This window comes from Aquarana catesbeiana, linkage group LG03 (assembly GCF_042186555.1).
Source record: "Aquarana catesbeiana isolate 2022-GZ linkage group LG03, ASM4218655v1, whole genome shotgun sequence".
Classification (NCBI taxonomy): Eukaryota; Metazoa; Chordata; class Amphibia; order Anura; family Ranidae; genus Aquarana; species Aquarana catesbeiana.
In genome coordinates, this window is record NC_133326.1 from 524,563,325 (window position 1) to 524,584,593 (window position 21,269).

The 21,269-nt window shown below is 40.7% G+C and overlaps 1 protein-coding gene across 8 annotated transcripts in view; it reads right to left on the reverse strand.

Moving 5' to 3' along the window:
• TSPAN9 (tetraspanin 9) overlaps positions 1–21,269 on the reverse strand; it is a 556,918-nt gene that overhangs the window by 47,434 nt on the left and 488,215 nt on the right. For all 8 annotated transcript variants that reach the window (XM_073621234.1, XM_073621231.1, XM_073621235.1 and 5 more), the window contains 2 exons: positions 2,696–2,887; positions 473–547 (listed from right to left, as the gene is read on the reverse strand). In XM_073621234.1, coding sequence (XP_073477335.1) covers positions 473–547; positions 2,696–2,887 — 267 coding nt within the window. The remainder of the gene's footprint in view (positions 1–472; positions 548–2,695; positions 2,888–21,269) is intronic.

Consider the following 21,269-nt stretch of genomic DNA (forward strand, 5'->3'; position numbering starts at 1 on the left):
ATCTGGAAAGGGTTCCCTGAGACCTAAAAATTATTACAGAGGTTCCTCATGGTAAAAAAAATGAAAAATGCAGATCTAGAGGAAACCCACAACAGGGGAACATACAACATACAGGTTGTGTCTTTCATGGGAATCTTACTCAGTACCCAAGTGCTGCATGACAATTTCAAACCACAAAAATTTAATATAGAGAATCACTGGGTGTTGCTTTAGCTGTTGAAGACCCGTCCAATGAAAGGATTTGCTTGGTTTCTTGGACAGCTTGGTTGCTCTACCATTTTTGCTGGATGTAAGCTGGGAAATTTCACTGCTTTGCTGCATGAATCACTCCAAAGAAGACTGAGACTTAAAGGGAAAACCTCCTGTACAAATGATGTGGCCTTAGCAATGTGATATAGAGGTATTTGCTGGTAGATATTGCATGACTTTGTATTTTAATTATAGGCAAAATATTATTATATTATTAGCTTACCTTGTCCATGTAGACAAAGAATAGGATAAGGAGTATTAGCTCAGCCAAAAGAATAATCAGCAAAATGATGAAAAACTGCAAAAGAAGTCAACAAATAAAATGTCAATGTACTGCCAGAGATCAGCAGACCTGAGATGCAAAAAAAAACTAAAAAAAAGCTATTTCCGCAGAGTGGAGAAAGTCCCTTAAAGTGGAAAATACATTTGATGGTGGTTTAAAGAATCGCATGGTGGACCAGCAAAATTGTTCATTGAAACCGCGATTACTGACCTTATTGGTCAGTGTATAAGGTGAGCGTGCACTGCACCCAGAGGTGATTGGTGGTTGGAGCATTCCTGGATATTCAACTTTTTTCATTTGCTCGAAGTGTGGACTTTTTTGGAGCACCTATGATTTTATTTATGGACATTTATATCTGAGAGCACTTTCATTTATGTATCACTGATTGATCTTTTAGATGCAGATGGTTTCCATTAATAGTATGTCTCTATGTGAATATATGATGAATTAAGTTTTATTCAGTCATTATGTTTACTAGGATAAGTTTATGGAGGTTTATCAAGTTTGATATATTCATTATGTACATTTTTTATTATATCATAATACACATTATTATATTATATACATGTTTAAAGGAACAGCACACTATTCTATAGATTTTAATGTACAAAACAACATGACAATCTGAAATTATATGTTCTAAAATATTCACTTACTAAACATTTATATTGGCATAAAGGATGGGTCCACACAAGACTGATGTGCATTCAGACTTTTATGAGTGGAAAACAATGAGATGAACACAATTGGTTTCTTATATTTCTCGTAAATTCTATCACTGATATCTCTCTAAGATGAAAGTTCTTAAATATGCCATCCCTAGCACAGCGTATCAGTGCTCTTGTTGATTTTTTGCATAGGGAAAATAGGTGGAGCTGTGATCTCAGGATTACATGTTGGTGTTGTGTATAAGAAGCCAATAGATGGGAAATGTCAATTAACCACCCCCCAGTAAATCACCCATCAGTAAAGTTTGTGTACACCTTGTCTGTCTGGCAGAATCTTTGTTCAGGCCCATCTTTCAGGGCGCAAGGCACCCCAATCTGCCCTTCTTTTTCTATTAATTATAAGTTGAGACTGAATACAATATTGGTGGGAAGAGGTGGCTCTACAGAAGAAGGCTAAAATGTCCTTAGTGGGGGCTGCTTGGCAAAGATGATGACACCAGATCTGATTCTTTTTACAATGGTGGATGGAGTTAACTGGGTAGCACCTTGTTCCTTACAGCACCTATAGACAATCATTTGATCCTTCTGGTTATATGCACTGCCCTATACAGAAATCAAGACACTCCTACCTTTCAATTTATTCTATTCACCATTATTAATAAACAATTTAGCATCTAGGGCTCTGTGTTGTGGGGCCACATGGTTGCAGCATGCAGTACTAAATCTATGTTTGTTTCCTTACCTTTTTATTCATTAGATGCATGCCTGGCTCCAATAAACTCTCCTGAAAATCACACACTTTTCTTGCCTGCTTTCCTTTAATTAAATTTTGAGGCTAAAGGTGGACATACACTGAAAAAACTTCAGTTGGTTCCTAATGAATAGGCTGAAATTCGATTAGTTGGTGGCCCTGTTGGCACCACTCCACCCTTACATCCTTCAACTGAAAAATCATCAGAAATTTTTTTGACACACTGCACCTGCATTCAATCAGACATTTTGACAGTCAGCAGCAGGGTATTCCCCTATCAAAGCTTGGACTGAATAATATGTTACATTTCTTTTATTTAGTGCACAGGCTGAATACATATAATCTATTGCTGTAAGGCTAGCTTTAATGGGTGCCATCTGTTGTCTCCTTTAGGGTTCTTAAAGGTAACAATCTTTTCCCAGGTTAGGTCTTCTGATCCTTGCAGGAGACAGGCTCTGCCCGTTGTCTTCAAGATCCTCAGCTGCCCATTGCTGATGTGGATCCTGCATTCTTGCACTATCCCCTTGGCCATAATGATTTGAATGACCCAGATGAAGCATGTAAAGGATTTAGAAAACAAAATGAGATGTGGTGCTCTATCATTGGTACAGACTCAATCTTCAGTATGCTAGGACTTATAAGTCCTCAAGTTCATCACCCATTTTTTTTTAATTGCTTATAAAAGAGCGATGAGTACATAAATATGGATTCGGATTAAAAAGCCTAAATTGCATTGCAACTTACACTTAAAAGTAGGCACTTGTTTTCCTTGATAGCACCTAGACAACCGAGGAAGCCGGTCACCATGACGATTGTGCCAATGGCAATCACTAGGTTTGCCGCTGAGAGCGATGGAAAACTGGGAGAAAATGTTGCAAAGTTTCCTTGTGATACAGACAGCCATATTCCAACTCCCAGTAATCCGCATCCACAGAGCTGAAAGACATAACAATAAAAAAAACTGAGTAAAACAACCCCTAAAAACGTCAGGTGGCATAGTAATCAAAACCAGCAAAAATATAAAAAAAAAAACAGTTATGCATTATTTTCAAATTTTGAAGTTTTATAAAAGTGACCCTTACACTATTAAAGTGTTATTGATTTCAAATATCATCATTCTGCCTATCATTGGATGTTTTATGATTTCTAGGTGTTTTTATATTTATTTTTACATATTTTGTACTCTTGTACATTTTGTACCGATGACCTGCCATCTTGTAGCTGCTACTGGATCCATTTGTACATGCAACATGACCCTCAAACAAGCAAAGCTTGTACTCCTGTACGCTTGTACATGTAAACCTATTTTAAACACGATATTATCATTATAAAGTGTAAATAACACTGCGCTAACCCAATAAACAATGTTGAAGCTGCTACATACAAATATAACCAATATTCAAAATGTGCTATAATAAAATGTAGCGCTAAAATGAACACAAAATACAGTTGAAGTCCAATTGGACGAAACGCGTCGGTTGAGCTACACTCTTCCCTACACTTGATTTTATCCACGTGATCACGCTTTTAATTGTTTTGTTTATTGGTGTGACCCAATAAATACATCCTTTTGATCTGCACTATTGGCGCATTTCATTTTTTGCCTTCCCATATCCCCGGATTTCCTATGAGATTTGGATATTTCATCTTTCCCCCATGGTCCTTCCGGATTGGTGGTCCTCATCCTGATCGGTGGAGCGGAGAGGGGATGCCCTTTGAGATCCGGGGTTCCCTGGACGACAACTTCTTTCTTGGATCTCTAAGCCTGTTCGATTCGGTGTCGCTGGCATCCGAATCCACCGTCTCCGGTAAGAGTATTCCATCTGTTTCTTATTCGAGATTTTCATGCCGAAGAAACACAGACCTGAAGATTTCCCATTCACTTTGGATTCACTTTCACTCTTCATTATGGGATTTTTTTTCACTAATTCACATTAGGCTCAGTTTAAATATACTGTAGTTACTAATCTTCATATATTTATTTTTTCCTTTTTTATGTCTCAGTGAGTTGTACCCACTGATTACCACATTATTTGCCTGTATTTTGTGTTCATTTTATCGCTACATTTTACGATATTATCATTGCCATGTTACATGAGAATCATTCCCAGTTAAGAGAGAGCCATATTATGCACCGCTGCACAGTGCATAAGACCATTATTTTAAAGAGAAGTGCAAGTTTTAAGAGACTGTCAAGAAAATGCTACCAAGTTAAAGAAGACTGCTGGTATGCAAGCCAACAGTTTTAAAGGGTCAGTCCACTAAACTATTTAGCTACTGGATGGAGTCTGTGGGTCTAAGTAAACTGTTTTTTTTTTCCTCTTGACGTCTCTATTAGTGAGATCACCTATCCATAGTTCCTAGCTCTGTCCCTGCCTTCTTTGAAGTTTTGGGTTTTTGCAGTCTACATAATGTAAAATAAATACAAAATTTAACAGCGAGATTGGGTCCCCCTCATAATGAGCACAGCAGGTGTGCAGACCCAGAATCTCACCTCTTGGGAGATACAAGAAACCATTAGAGCGCTTAACACTACTGCAGACATGAAACACTGAAAAGTCTTGGGGCTTTTTTCTAGGACATGTTTGGTCCAAGTGGCATTGAAGCATATTTTAAATCCAAAATCATAAATGTAATATATTGTAGCTTATCTGTCCTTAGATGAGTTGGCTACATTAGCTTACTTTTTCAGACTTCATTTTCCCCTATTGATCTCGCGAATAACACTTTTTTCTCCACTTTTTCTATGGGGACAGCAATGTTTGCCACACAAGCTGAACCTCAAACATGTCTGCCTTTTTTCCTCCCCATTACATAGTTGATTGATGGGACTAGTAGGTTACACACTAAGGACAGGATTTGTTGTGCTTCTCTGGATGCTGCATTTCTGGCAAGAACAACAGGTATTTTCTTTTAGTTGCTGAAAATGTTCTTAGCCTGAAAAAATAAAAAAACGAATACCACCACTGCAACTAAGGACTGGTAAGCTGCAATACATTATATTTTTGTTCTTGGGTTTAGATGCACTTTAACCACTTGCCTACCAGGCACGAACACCCCCTTCCTGCCCAAGCCATTCAGCTTTCAGCACTGTCGCACTTTAAATGACAATTGCGTGGTCATACTACACTGTACCCAAACACATTTTTTATCATTTTCTTCACACAAATAGAGCTTTCTTTTGCTGGTATTTAATCACTGCTGGTTTTTTTATTTTTTACAAAAAAAAAAAAAGGCCAAAAATTTTGAGAAAGAATTGTTTTTTTACTTTTGTTCTGTCAGTAAGTTTTGTAACTAAGTAATTGTTCACCTTCACTGATGTGCGCTGATGAGGCGGCACTGATGGGCACTGATAGGCTGAACTGGTGGGCATTGATGAGGTGGCACTTATGGGCACTTATGAGGTGGCACTTATGGGCACTGATGAGGTGGCACTGATGAGGAGGCGCTAATATGCCACACTTATGGGCACTGATAGGTGGCACTGATATGTGGCATTGATGAGCACTGATAGGTGGCACTGATGGGCACTGTTAGGTGGCACTGATGGGCACTAATAGGCGGCACTGGTGGGCACGGACAGGCAGCATGGATAGGCGGTACAGATGGGCACTGATGGGCATTGATGGGTGGCACTGATGGTCGACACTGATGGGCATTGATGGACAGCAGTGATGGGCAATGATGGACAGCACTGATAGGCGGCACAAATTGCCAGCACTGACTGGCATGGCTAATGGGCACTGATTTGTGGCACTCGTGGGCAGTGTGGGCACTGATTGCTGCCACTGGTGGGCTCTGATCACTGGCATTGGTGGGCACTGTATGCTGGCATTGGTGGGCATGGCATTTATTTATTTGTGGCACTTTATTTATATCTTGTAATCAGGGCATTGATGATCAGTGCCCTGATTACTTTCCTAGCTGTCCCCCCGTGAGGAGATGCCGCTGATCGGCTCTCCTCTGTTCGCACTCTGTCAGTGTGAGGTGCGGAGAGACAATTACCGGCATCTCCGTGTTTACATGTGACCGGCTGTGATTGGACACAGCCAATCACATGGTTAAAGAGCCGTGGACGCGACTCTTTACACAGATCGGTGTTCCCCCGTGTCCTAGCAACACGGTGCGGCCACGATCGAAGCGATGCGCGCCCCCGCGCGTGCGCGAGAGCGGCCGTTCTGGGCCGCCATCATATGACGGCGGCCCAGAACAAGAGCTGCACCGCCCCGCCGTCATATGACGGTGGGCGGGCAGCAACTGGTTAAAGGGTTATTTCACTTTTACCAAAAGACTGCCTATGGAGGTAAGGTGTGTCTGTATATAAAAACAAACACATTTATGTCCCTCTGGAAGCTTGACTGGAATAAGTCCAGGACCTTACTAGGACATTGCTAAGATTGGCCTGCTCACCTCTACCATCACAGCAGTGAGCTCTCAAATGCTAAGCTCGGAGCTACTGCATAGAGGACAGAAAGAGTGTGTGAGGAGGTTTGAATCAGAGAAAGAGCTCACTCCTGTGATGGTGAAGGTGAGCAATAAGGATTGGGCCTCTCTTTATATCTTGTTTGTATATACTTTACTTTAGAAACTTAGCTCCTTGGTAGAACATCTATACCTATCGCACCTCCCACAACCTAACCTCTAAGAGTTGCCATGGATCATAAAGGGGGTGTTTCTTGCTAGACTCATAATTCACATTTTTAAAACACACTAAAAGCAATAACTACAACCAAGTCTAGTTCCTTGTTACCTTCACCTGTCAGCTACTAAATGAAAGCTGGAATTTAAAGACCTGAATATTAGGGTTAGATGGGCTACAATATTTCTACTAACCAGAGAGAGAGACGTGTGGGTAAAAAATATATATCTGTATGGTTATTTATTTACAGCTACTAGGCTTAATCATTTATTTCACAATCGCCTGTACAGGTTCCTTTGCCATTTATCACAGAGAAATCCTACAGGCGTCATCTATTGTATATCAAGAGAGAATTGGATTTGAAGCAATGGTGCCCACGGGAATTTAGTTACAATTGCATCCTAATTCAGCCCTCAATCACTGCAGTTTTTTTTTTTGGCCAATATTAAACCTGGAGAAAATAGCCGTACAAAGTTGAGCCTCTTCTGTCATGGAGTTATTCAAAAAGATTACTTTTTCATATGGAACCCACAAAACGCCATTAAAGGCCGATTCAATTATGATGCTGAGAACATAAATTAAAGTTTTTAGACCGGCGCAGATTTTACTTATCAGCCCTTAATATAACTCTCTAAGTGGTCCCAGGACTTCAGCACATTTCCTTTTATTTTAAATAAAATACGGATGTAATAGACCACAAAAGCTATAAAGGGAGGCTGAGCGTAAAACATCAACTGCATGAAGCTACAATGATTATTTCTAATTCTTACATAGGGCAGAAAAACATGATTGCAACAAAGAGCTACAGACTGCTTTTCAAAGGACCGATTATATTTTTTAAAGGAGTGTATACAATTTTAGCTGAAAGGCATGTGAATGTCAAATCTTTACAAGCTAGTTACGGGTTCTTCTTTTTTATTCTAATGGGCAGATACTCCCTCTATTGGCTGTCCACTGCTGAACGGTTGCTGAGATCAAATCAGCTTCAGGATAAGCCACAAAAAACTATGATGAATTATTTATAAAACAGTTGATTCCGCACAAGATTTTTTGTTAATACACTTTTGAAGAGTACATATATAAAAATGTAGTGGTGGTTTAAAAGAATTTTTTTTTTAAGCTTTTTTATCTAATACTCTTTCAATCAGGGACACATTTGTCAACAACCAATGATGCACCCAAAAAACTATTTCTGATCCAATAGTGTCATCTAGTGGTGTGTATAAAATATAAGTGCACCTTTACAAAAATGGTAAGACTGCATCAAGCTAAGACGAGTAGGGTAACGGAAGGCCTTCAGAAATTCCTAAATCATCCTTACAGGAACTAAGCCATGTAGCTCACAGTATTTCAACACCTTAATGCCCCCCCCCCCCCCCACTAATGATTGGTAGCCAGCAGGACAGACTCCTGATCATGTGACCGCTGTGGCAGCCAAAAGCAGTGCTTTACGTTATTGGGTGATTTGGCTCTCCCCCTGTGTTCAGAACTTTTTAAGGGGATTCCGGGGCAGGTGGGAATGGGTTAATAAGAACATATTACAAGATTCTACAAGTGGCTGAAACAGCTCAAGTGTAAGTCAGCTGCCTCTACAAATAATTCTGAAGGATCTCAAACACACCTCAGGTTGATGCCAGAAGAATGCTGCTTTTGCCCATTGGAGCCTGTGGACACAGGCCCTTACACTGAGATAGGAGGAGCAGTAAGGGACAATTAACTAAGTAGGAAGTAGTGCAGGTATATGTAATGAAAAACTCTGACTATCCTAACATACATATGTAATTGCAAACTATACATAGAAACATCTTCTATTTAAAACAACAAAGTAGAACTATGGTGCTCAGATGTTAAAACGAGTCACGGCGAAACCGCATCCCTGTCTTACAGACAAGCTCAGATATGTTATGCAGGCTGCTCACACCACTAAGATGGTATTGTTTGGTTTGTAAAGTTCTACCTATAACATAGTCTGGTGATCCTGTCAGCAGAACCCTTCAAATCCCACTTCCTCCAGCAGAAATTACTGCAGTGTTGTCAGACACCCTTTGCAGCTATGGTGTGCCATGAGTTATGGTAACTGACAGCACACGTATCCAATCTGGGGTATAATAGTACATCCACATACACACACCTCTTGCAGCTCAGCCACCCACAGGGCCTGTCTGATTGGATATAAATGAATTGAATAGAATAGGTAAATTCTCATTATTAAGCTCTGCTGTAGATAAAACATGTTGGGAGCATCGCGTTGGGTAGAAGTGAGCGGTGTGCTGTCATGGCAATAAACTTTGGCTGAATGTCTTTGGTGTGTGCCTGTTATTTGGATGGTGGAACACAGTGGAGAAAAAGCATACTCCAGGGCCTTGACACCTGGCCAAACTTAGGAAATCAAAGAGGATACCGGCTGGCCTGTGAGTTGGGTTTGTCTAATAGGTAGGTTCTCATGTTATATATTTTTGGTAAATCTAAAATTGACTGTACAAAGATTGTAAAGTCAGATTGTAATGTGTATGGTTACTCCTAACCATTACATTTCTGGTATACAACTAAGGCCCCCAGAAAATGAACATGGTGGTTTACCTTGACCATAGCTAGCAAACTATCTGAATAAAAAAAATGTCAGGGTTTAGATGTACTTTAACATATAATAATATTACTTCATATTAAATTTCAGGTTTTTACTGTTAATGAACAAAATAGGACATGCATTCTTCTAAAATATAAATGGTTTCAGATCAAGAATTTCTAACAAGAAAATACATCTACTGTATATGCTGTATGTATAGGATTACAATGCCTCTCCTTTGGTTTTTTAAATGCAACGAATTACACTAGAAGAAAAAAAAAAAGATGATTTTTATATGATTTAATAACCTGTTTCTGAGAAGTTCTTGGCAGAATTCCCTACTGAATTCCTCCCACACCAAGAAGCATATCAGGAGGACCTAAGCAACCATAGCAAAGTATGAGCGGATTGGACACGGGGCTTATGCCGTCCATTCATTTCATTTGGGAAAGTTGACAGCTGAATCCCAGCTATAAAAGACCATGTTCTGCTGGTGGCAGGTACTATTTAAAGAAAAAATAGAAAGTGTGGGTAAACTCAAAAATTAGATAAATAATGTAGTTTGGTACTAGCATTAAAGTGGATGTAAACCCAATTCATGAAATTTGAGCTGGGCACATATATCTGCAGTATTTTCTTATCTATCTTCAAAGCACTATGTCCTGTGGCTTTCTCCTGCTCCGTTCTTCTGTTATCAGTCTGATAACTCCTGACAAGTTCTCTGACACGTGTGATAACACCAGGCTAAAATTTGTGTCAGGGCGGGTGATATAAAATAGATTAGCAGACAGCTGGTCAATTCACAGCACAACTCTGCAAGTATCTGCCTATGAGGAGAGGGGGTGTGTGTCTTTCCTCTAATCAGCTGTCTCACAGTGTATGGCAAGACTCCCCTCCCCCTGCTGGAACAGGAAGAGAAAATTCTAATAGGATGAGCACTTTTTAAACAGTATATAAAGCTGAAGACAGCAGATATACATGTAAAACATATTTAGGGAGATTTCTTTAATCTCTGTGTATCATCTGAGGCTGTTCACTTCACTGGGTATAGGAGAGGATTTACATCCACTTTAAGGCTCGGTTCACACTGGCATCCGACTTGAGAGAGCACAAGCCGCATAACATGTCAAAAATGTTTCTCTATGAGAGCTGTCCTAACTGATCCAACACAAGTTGTTCTGACTTTTGAAAAAGTTCTTGCACTTGTTTGGTCCGACTTTGATACAACTTAAATGCCACAGTTTGTTGGGCTAGTGTGAACCGTGCCTTTTTTGCTTATCTTCCTGTAACATAGTTTTATCACCTGTTGATCCAATAAATCCACTGTTTTTCCACTTCCTGGTGGCTTACAATGGAAAACTTTTATCCAAATGGTTTAAATCCCCCCCCCCCCCGCCCCCCAAAACAGTGCTATAACTAAAAAATTGGAGTTTCATTTGTTGGTCGGTTATTTGAAATCTATTTAAAAACTACATGACAATTTAAAGTGGTTCTAAAGCTAAAACATTTTATACCTTAAAGCATTCCCTGCATTAAGGTAAAAAAAAAACATTTTGCTACTTGCTGTGACTACCCAGATCCCCCCAACACTTACCTGAGTCCTGTATCGATCCAGCGTTCTGCCTGACTGCAGTTCTTCTCCCCTGTCTTTCTCTTCTCACAGGAAGATTGGATAGTAGGCATTAGCGCCTACTCCTGTTAGTTAAACCCTATGAGCAGAGAGCTGTGCTGTGTGTGTCTATAGATACACACAGTACAGCTTGGGAGCAACCCTGCCTATCTACCCCTATAGCAAGTTGCTTGCTATGGTGGTGGACACAGAAGAGGAGGAGCAAAGATTGCCAGTGGGAAACCACAGAAGAGGATGTTCGGGGCCACACATGTTTATTACGTTACAAAAAAATTGGCTTTAGAACTTAAGACCACCTTGTGGGTGACAACACGGCTGTGTGATTTGACTGAAGAGCAAACATCATTGTCACCCTATTACAGGAAGTATTTTTGTTAATGCTAACATACAATGTCCCATCCCCGTCCCCATAAAAAAAACACCAGACCAATAAACCGAGAGTTTAAAAATGTAAAATTTGGTATTTTTTCATTGAGACAGCTGCACTTTCTCACTTTCCAAGTTTATGCAATATCTGAGCCCTAAAAAAAGGGGGATATCTTTGAACACCCCAAAATGCGTTGGTTCTCTTGCTGAACAAACACCGATATTGACAGCTTTTGGACGCTCTGTTCACTGGTCTGGTGCGCCTTTTGGATGTTGTATACGTTGTTTCAAAACTTTGGGTTACCCATTTAGGGGCACCTTGTTTTGTACTTAAGAGCAGTCAGACCGCAACATTTTTCCCCTGTGTGGATTTGCTTGATCCTCCACAATCATGAAGATGAGTCTATTCAACACTTCAGTTAATCATATTCCATGTAAATACTAGTGACAGACTGCATCATATATGGCAAGTTTTATTTTGCCCTTAGTTGCGTTAAATTTTTTTTTTAGTTATTATTGCAGTTTTTTTTAATGTTTTTACTAGTAATGGCAGCGATCAGTGATCCCGCGACATTGCGGGACTGCAATACTTAGTGACACTTTTTGGGGGCCAGTGATACCAATACAGTGATCAGTGCTAAAAAAAAATGCACTGACACTGTATAAATGACACTGGCAGGAAAGCGGTTAACATCAGGGACAATCAAAGGGTGAACTGTGTTCCATATGAGTGTTTTCTTACAGTGTTAGGGGATGGATGCATTTGAGGAAGAGAGACATCTGTGTTCCTGATTAGCAGGAATCATAGATGTCTCTCTTCCTGTCTGAGAGAAGGACGACCTGCCTTGTTTACATAGGTAGACCATCCTTCTGTCCCTCCAGCGAGCGATCGTGGGTGGCCGGCGGCCATCGCGTCCGCCGGACCCGCTGATTGGCTCCCGCTGTGTCCAATCACAGCGGAAGCGTGGCTACAGCGGCACGTGCACATGCCCCCAGAGCTGTGCATGAGAATCACATACAGGTACGTGATTTTGTGCTTAAGGGTTGCCCTGCCACAGTAAATGTACGTGGGGTGGTCCTTAGGTGGTTAAAGTCATTTTTGATGTGGCTTCCAAATTTTTACAAACTTGTTCTCCCATATTTTGTTATTGGAAATCTGTAGATTAACCACAATTGTTGGGGCTCTCTGTGACTCTGTAGATTTATATCCCTCTGTTAACAATTGTTGTTGAGATAAGACATCCACCACAAATAATATACACTGCTATTTATCAGCTGCAGTTTAAAGGTGACTATATACTGTTAGAATTTTGGTAAAAATTTTTTTAACAGTTTATGTGTTTTTTTATGACTCTGTTTTATGTTTTTTTCTTTTTTCTTTATGAATGAAGCTTTGCTTGCTTTAGCACCTCGAAGCGAGAGACCACTGTTCCTTCTAGATGGACACAGTAAGAGCTCATTTACATATGCCTGTTGTGCCGTGTTTATCTGCAAAGAGTAACACAGACTCAATGCAAGGGCATAGAAAGCAATTGTTTTCTATTTGCCCTTTTCACGCCATAATGCTGCGCTGATGTGGGTTGTGTAAAAATGCAGACTTGCTGCATTTTTAGATGATGCACCGCATGTCTTCGCAGCACACTTTAGCACATAGAGATGAATATCGTATCATTTTGTGACACTATAATAAAGTTTAAAAAAAAGTAAACACTGCAATGCAACCTATCCTATTGCCCCTTGCTGCCCCTATTGCTACACAACACACATCTACATGCACGTGTTTTAGCATGTGTGGCTGGTATGAATGAGCCCTAAGGCCATATTGCTTCTTTAAAAATGAGGCAAATAATGTATACTTGGACATACTCCTGTGTAACACACCTCAACAAAACTCTTCCCCTGATATAGCCAAAAACAAATTCTGTCCTGCTAACACATTAAGACCGTCCTGCCCAAAAATGGACAGCTGCAAACAATGTACATAATAGGGTTTCCTATGAAACATGTACTAGAATTTTGTTCTTTATAAAATAGGTTTGCAAAGAAGAGGAACAGCTAGGTGGAATATTGAACAATGCTGCTCAATTTTTCACCTGCCTCCTCAATACACTTTCTATTAATCAAAATACCAGAATAGAGGCTGTACGCACCTAAAACATGCACAACAATCCCAGAAGATTAATGTTTCCAGCTCATGAAAATAAATAAGCCTATTCTATATAAACTCCAAACACAATTTGCCCGGTTTATCAATACAAGGCCAATCTTGCTACCAAGGTGTGTAATTTATAATAAATTAGAGGCAGCATAATAACACAAGCAAAAGGGACGGGGTGGATATTTACAGCTTGGATAAAAGGCTTTCCGTCCCATGCTTTTCCATTATTTTGTATTGTATTTATTTTTCTGTATTTAAAGAAGGATGGTGTAATTAATTTGTTTCTGAAATTGCTCATAATAAAAATTTGATATGGAGGCATATATAACAAATAATACAAGAGTTTACAGTTTTTAACACTTCTGGGGAAAATGCTGCTCTAGGTACCCCTCAGTACTGATCATTTATGGGCATATGATCTTTACTGAAGGGGCGGATCGTTCAGACTAAACTATACCAGGACATGAAGTGAGAAAAAAATCTCTCATAGACAGCCATAAAATCCTGACAGAGGTTCTAATTCTTCATCACACTTTTTATTGTATACCTGACATCAGAACAGGAAGTGAGGGGAAATCTCCCCAATACAGGGGTGTTTAGCCACAACTAAAAAGTAAAAAAAAAAGTTTTTGCTTTGCAAAATAAACTGGGAGAAGGTCTTATGCTAATTGTTTCACAGCAGCCCTGCAGTTAAATAGTGTCCCCCTGTTCCCCCAGAACTCAAAGCTGGGATTGTATGCTACCACATCTATAAGATGACTATACCTTTAAAGTGAACCTATAGCCAGACTATGTAAATGTTAATATTTACATATCCTTAACAAACCCTTACGGACTTCTGTAGCTGCAGGCACTGTGGACGAATTTAACTTCAAAGTTCACAAAGAATTCTGTTAACTTGTTCAAGTGGGGTCTCAGCACCTTGCTCCATCGCCTCCTTCAAAATTCAGAGTGAGATCAGATGGCAGCTGGAAGGAAAAGCATAATGAGCTGAGCTATTGAAATTGAAAGTGCTTCAGATGGGAACTTTGACGATGAATTGCTCCACAGTGCCTGTAGCAATAAAGGACAGTCAGGTATTCTTGTAAAACCCTTTCAGTGCTTGTTATGTAGTACATGAATGCACTAACTCGAAATGATAAAATGCCCACAGTTGCATTTTATCGTGGGTTTTATTAAACTGGTCTTGCCGTTACGATACAAAGTGTCCTATGTAGCATGTATATATTCTTAAAAGTCCTTCTACAGTAGGACTAGGATAATTGTGCCCCGTTAAGCATCTTTTACATCTTGCTTGATGCAGGCATAGCTGGCTTTGGAGAATAAAATCTGAGCTGAGCATGACACTGCAGCTTTGTAATTCTGATGTTCCCCACAGCAAAGTGTGCCAGTAGACTACTTCACACTTCTGTTTCAGAACACAAAAGAATTCTGAATGCTTAATTCAAATAAATCATTCTTGAGTGCTGGAGCTCTTCCCAGAGTCCCAAAGATATTTTCAGCTTGCATCTAATTTAACTATTGAATGCTAAAAGACTGGAATTTTTGGCCATGGGCAAAGCAGCTACTGCCATTACTGCCCACACCTGATGACATGTAAGCAATAAATGACCCTGCACGAAATAAAGATATAAAAACAAATACAGGTCCATCAGACTTCAGTTGAGTAAAGAACTAAAAGGCCAGTTTTGGCTAGTCCCCATTCTTTTGGAAATTGTGAAATGGGGTCCCCAGGTGTCATTTTATAAAGTGGCAGCAGTAAGAGCACAGCGAATACCTAGGTAAAGTGTAACTCCAGCAAAAACTTTTTAGAAAGGGTTAGTGCCTTTTTTTAGGTTTTTATGGACTGCTGTTATCAGCAGTGCCTGGATTGCACTTTGAAGTGACCCTATCACCAACTTAAAAAAATGCAGACAAAAGCATAGAAAAATCAAGTATTTTAAATACTTTCATGCAATTTTACCTTTCCATAACTTTTTTTTTTATTCACTTGCACTGTGCCTCTGAACCTGACAGCAATTTTCACTACTTGAAGGAAAGTAACTTCCCAGCACAACCCCGTCCCTTCTTATACCTCATAGTCCTCTCCGCTTCTGCAAGTGTGTAATTACTCTCTGTGCTAGCCCAGCTCCTCTACTACTCCCCTCACCCGCCTATATAACATTTTGGCTCCATGCACACTCATTATAGGCTCCTAGAAGCTGTTATTAGCATTTTTTCCTGCTCCTAGTGGCTAAATAGTGTTATCCTATGTGATCATGCACACTACGTTAGGTTATTAGCATTTAATGAGCAGAAATAAAAATAGTTTTTGTAGAGTTTTTTGTAGCAGTCCTAAACACTTTTTTTTTTTTAGCGCTTTGTTTCTCTTCATGTATTGTAAAAACGCTAATAAAATGCTAATGCTCCTAAAAGCTTCTAAAAGCTACTAAAACACTACAAGTTGGCACAAAAAGGCTATTATTAGCATTTTTCATCCAGCGTTTTTTTCTAGCATTTTTTGAGCTTATAAAAAACTCTAGTGTGCATGGAGCTGCTGGGGGAACAGCAAAGGAGAAAACCACTCTGTCTAGTGACCTCTTATCCTTCTACAATATTTGTGAATTATACAGAAACATTTTTCTCTGGAAGTAGCTGATCGATTTTCCAAAAAGCATTTTTCAGCTTATTTAGTTCCTGTGTGCCCTTATTTTTTTTATATCTATAAATGTTGCACACAGTTTTCACCATTCAAGGTTGGACAGACTTTGAGTATAAAACTTTAATATAGTTGATCCTGTGAGGCTCCAACTATTGCTTCTGTCATGTACCGAAGGCTGTTTTAGTATTACCAGATGCATGAAAAACACTTTTTTAGTGGAGGATACTAGATGGTAAATTTCATCGTCTTAAAGTTCCCTGCCAAAAGTGATAAAGCAGCACAGACAACAATGATGCGCTTCAACCTTTAGTCGAATAGAGTTAAATAGGACATTCTGATGTACACTGCCTTTCACAGATTTTCAAGCAACTAATGCAAATGCTTAAAGGAAAACTCCACTGACTTCAAGGAGATATAGTCGACCTACAAAAGCTGCTGAATAGAAAATCAGGTTAATCATGGGCTACAACCCAGACTGGTGTATCTGTGGGGTGGATCACAATACCTGCAAATCTGCTATTGGCCCTGAATTTATAAATCATCACCAAGACAAAAGGGAATGGGAAATGTTCCAGCGGGGACACCTTTGGCATTGACAGCTAAGAAGAGAATTTATTTATTTTAGTTACTTATATAGCACTGTCAATTTACGCAGCGCTTTACATATACATTGTACATTCACATCAGTCCCTACCCTCAAGGAGCTTACAATCTAAGGTCCCTAACTTGCATTCATACATACTAGGGACAATTTAGACAGGATCCAATTAACCTACCAGCAAGTCTTTGGAGTGTGGGAGGAAACCTACACAGGCACAGGGAGACTCCAGGCAGGTAGTGTCGTGGTTGGGATTTGAACCAGCAACCCTTCTTACTGCTAGGCAAAAGTGTTACCCACTACACCACTGTGCTGCCCAAGAGAATTCTCTTTAATTTCCCCAATTTCCCCAAATAGCACATTGCAAAAAAAAAAAAGTTTTGCCATTAGATATACTTTAAAGTCCAGTTGAAGTTTTTGTTATAATGAGCTAAATACATTGAGGACCAAGATGGCGGTGTGGGACACAGGCATGGATTACTGCATGACAATGCTGCATCTGCTGGACAAGTGGGTGTATTTCGAATTTAGCCCAGCATAATAGGTAAGGGGATATGGGGAGGACCCATAAAAATATCCCCCCTTCCCCCTATCTATTCTGCCCAAGCTGTATAAAAAAATCTGTGTACTTATCTATTTTCAACCGACTGCAGTCATGTGATCCTGCAGCTATGTATGACGCTCGACAAACAACATTGAATACTGAGAGCTGTGATGTCACCCATAGAATTCCATAGACCAGCCTTTGTTAGCGCTCCCTCCTCTCCCCTGCGGCAGCTGCTCGCTGCCACAGGGGAGTCAGAGCTGCGGAATTACAAGACTGGGCCAGAGCGTATTAAAAATAGGTATGTAGTTTATATGTATGTAGAGTGGTTGTTGCTTGTGTTGGGCTTATCAGGATTCCTGAGCTGACTGTTTGATTGCTTCTCCTTGCCTCTGAAAGACATTTCCAGTGCATAGGGCTGGGAGATTCAAATGATCAGTTGAATATTTATCATGTCCCAGCCAATCCCTGGAAGGAGGAGTCCAGAAGGTGGCTGGGGAGGTGATAAATGGGCAGGAGGCCTGAGCAGAGTGTTCTTACCATACTAGGAAGGGTTTCAGTGTCCTGGGGGGCTGTTGACTATGGGAGATGGAAAAGAGAGAAGAAACTGCAGTTCAGACCTCAGTGGCTATCTGGCTGAGGGCTTAGGGAATATTGCCTGAGATTACATTTGCTGGAGGGCACTGCACTGAAGTCCTGGGTCTGGAGAAGGAACTTGTTATCTCTCCCACCATTGATCTACCTATGGATGCTGGGAGCAGACAGTTTATGGGACACTGTGAGTAGAGACTTTGCTGGGGACTGTTAGCTGTGCTAGTGCTATAGGGGAACTAAGCGCAACATTGGCTTTGTGGACTGCTGCTTTAGGGTCCAATATACAGTTTATATACTGGCCATCCCCTGCTACCACTAGAAAATCTGCTTTGGAAGAGTAGAGAGAGAAGTTTGTCTCCCCACAGTTGTTACTGATGGTTGTGAAGTATCCTGTGTCCCTAAACCCCTCTCCTCTTAAAGTTTTTCTGCAATAAACCCTAAAAAGACATCCCCTAGACTGAGCCTGAATTTTCAGTATGCATGGGATGGAGCTTGTGTGACTGGCAGTCTGTGTACTATTTGAAAGAATCTGGGCATATTCTCAGTGGTCCCTTAAGGGGTAAGCGCTACAGGCAAGTAAACACATCTTATTTCAAATAGCTTAGGCAGGATAGGTAGGAGAAGAGCAGAGGGCACATTTTTAGCAATAGTTCTAGTTAGGCTTTTCTTCCACTTTAATTTCAGCTTTAATAACACAAACCATAAAATGATTAATCAGCATTGTAATATAATTTCAAACCAGGAAGTCTATAAAAGCGACTCAATTTTTGTACATTTTTATTTTTCATATTAATAATAATAACCCTTGAGAAAAGATCATCTCCAAAATGTATTAATTGCAGATTCTCGTGATTAGATTATAGCCTTAGCAGATGGGTAAATAAAATAGCTGCGATTTCCGTATGTGATTCAGATGCCACTGGAAGGATAATTACAAGTTTGGAATTATGTTGGGAAAATATATAGTATAAATTTAAAGTAGGTTACCACCTTAAGGTAAGATTTACTTGTAGGCCCGTGAATATCCTTCTTTAAGGCTGAACCTTAGACTCACGGCTAAATACACTAATGAAATACATAAAGGAGAGCTGTTTTACCTGCCAAAGGATGTTATTCATGTCCATCTAGTCCCAAGATTTGCACAGCCCTGCCACACATCACAGCCCTCTCTTCTAGCAGAGAAGGGAACTTGGCCCTTTTCTGCTGCATTTTCACAACCACTTACAGGCCCCCCAATCCATACCAGTGGTGACTGGTGGTACATTTTTTTGGGGGGCGGCAAACAGTGCACCCACAGCCAGCCCCGTCCAGTTGGGTAACCCACAACCTCCCCCCCTGGTCTGGTCATCCGGAGCACTTACTCCATCTATGGCGGGCAACGCTTCACCTGGGTGACAAGCAGCTGGGATCATGGGGCGGCTTACCCTTCTCTCCTCCGCAGGCATCACTGCGGCTTCCATCTCCTCCCTCCTCCTCACTGGCCAATCGGAATGCTTCTCCTTTCAGCCAATCGGGAAATGGGTCTTCCTGATTGACCGGGAGGAGAATCAGTGTGAAAATAGCAAATATTTATTCCCTATTATCACACGACTGGGTGGGCTTGGTTCGCACGTGCTTCAAAAAACATCCCCCCCATTGGAATCCATGCATCCGGCGTACTGCATGGGGCCTGATGCATGGATGGGGGGGTGGGGTGGCGCCCCTAATGGACATGCCGCCCCTGATCCATACTTTTACCTTGTGACTGGACAGTGAAAGGAGAATCAGGACAGTAATTCATTTATCTCTCTGTCATGCTCCTTCTGTAAGCATGGCCCCTAGCACTGCCGCACTACTTATTGCATCATTGCACTGCTTTTCCCCCCTTCTCTCTGGGCTCTGCTGCACAGAGACTGCAAAAGGCTAATATTAGGTCAAATTCAGGTACTTACTCTGCTTGCATAAACAAATACATTTAATGATGTTTTAAAGTGGGAGTAAACTCCCATGCATGACTTTTACCTATAGGTACAGTAAATATCTCAGTAAATATCTCTTAAATGTGTACCGTTTAGGAGACATCTTCTTTTAAAGCAGCCGGTGACATTACCGGCACATGCGTTCTGAAGGAACGGCATACCGTGCCATTCCTTCAGAGTCCTATGCCATGAACGCTGGCTCCCACACACATTTTACAAAAAAATTGCTTTACTATTTATCCTTTTACACTCTTCATGTACTTTTTATAAGTCTATTTTTTTTAAAGCTGCTGTATTTGTTTCGTTGTTATGAGACAGCTCTGTTTCTCTCTACATCCATACAATTGTTTTCGCACAATGAGACACACTATCACTGCTCATATAAAGGTGGTTAGAAAAAAAGAAAAAGGGGCAAAAAAAGATGCATAAATAAACCAACACATTTATTTAAGAGTTGGTTCCAATTGGTTTATATGCTAAAATATTCGTAATTCTGTCCAGCCACTTGTTGGACTCACAACTTGGCATAGCCACAAAGGTGACACCAGTATTTCTTGTTGCAGTTTATCTGTTTTCTGTATCACTCGACTGCACCACTCCCAGTGCAGTCATAGGGGAGGCAAAACCACCTGCCCCCCCATCGCTCGATTGTCAGCCCACCAGCCCCTCACTTACCCCATCTAGGGCAGCGCTTCCTCCTCGTCAGCTTCACTCTGCATCTCATCATCTGCATCACGTCAGCTTCCCCTGCATTTTCTTCTCCTCGGCAGCCAATATGATCACTTTTCCTCACAGCCGATCGGGTCTCAGGACCCGCTTCCAGATTGGCCAGGAGGAGAATCAGGAAGACAATAGCGAATATTAATTCTCTATTGTCATACAACTGGGTGGACTCAGGACACGGTGCTCTGCTCCCCGAGCCCACCCTTTTTTAAAGCCAATTGGAGCCTCTGGCTCTAATCACTTGCTTCTACAAATAAAAAGAACCCCATTGGAATCCATGCATGTATATTAGAGGCCAGATGCATGGATTAGAGGGGTGGTGTCAATGCGCACCTTATGGACATGCCGCCACTGTCCCAGTGCCTTAAAGTTAGACTGTCAGCACTCTGCAGGCTGTGCAATGTAGTAGAGCCATAATTTTTAAACTGCCTAGGCTCAGGCTAATTGAGAAGAAGAATTGGTTGCACACTTGAGCCCAATGGATGCTGCTGAATATTTCTTTATTGTCATGAGCCAGACAATCTTGCAAGGTTACAGTTGACGTGTTTCACATGGAAGAATCGTGCTTGTTGTGAACGGTGGTGAGCCGAGGTTAGCACCTGGAGCTGGGTGCGTCCAATTGTTGCCTGGAGGCGGTGTGTGCGCTCTTGTGTGGCTCAGGCTAATTTCTGCTACGCAAATACAACCCCAATTCCCAAAAAAACTTGGGACGTTGTGTAAAATCTACATAAAAAGAGAATGCAATGATTTGAAAATCTCTTAAAGACATATTTTATTCACAATAGAAAAAAGAAACCATAACAAATGTTAAAAATGGAAAAATACAATTTCCAGGAAAAAATAAGGTCATTTTGAAATTGATGACAGCAACAGCAACATGTTTTAAAAGAGTTGAGATAGG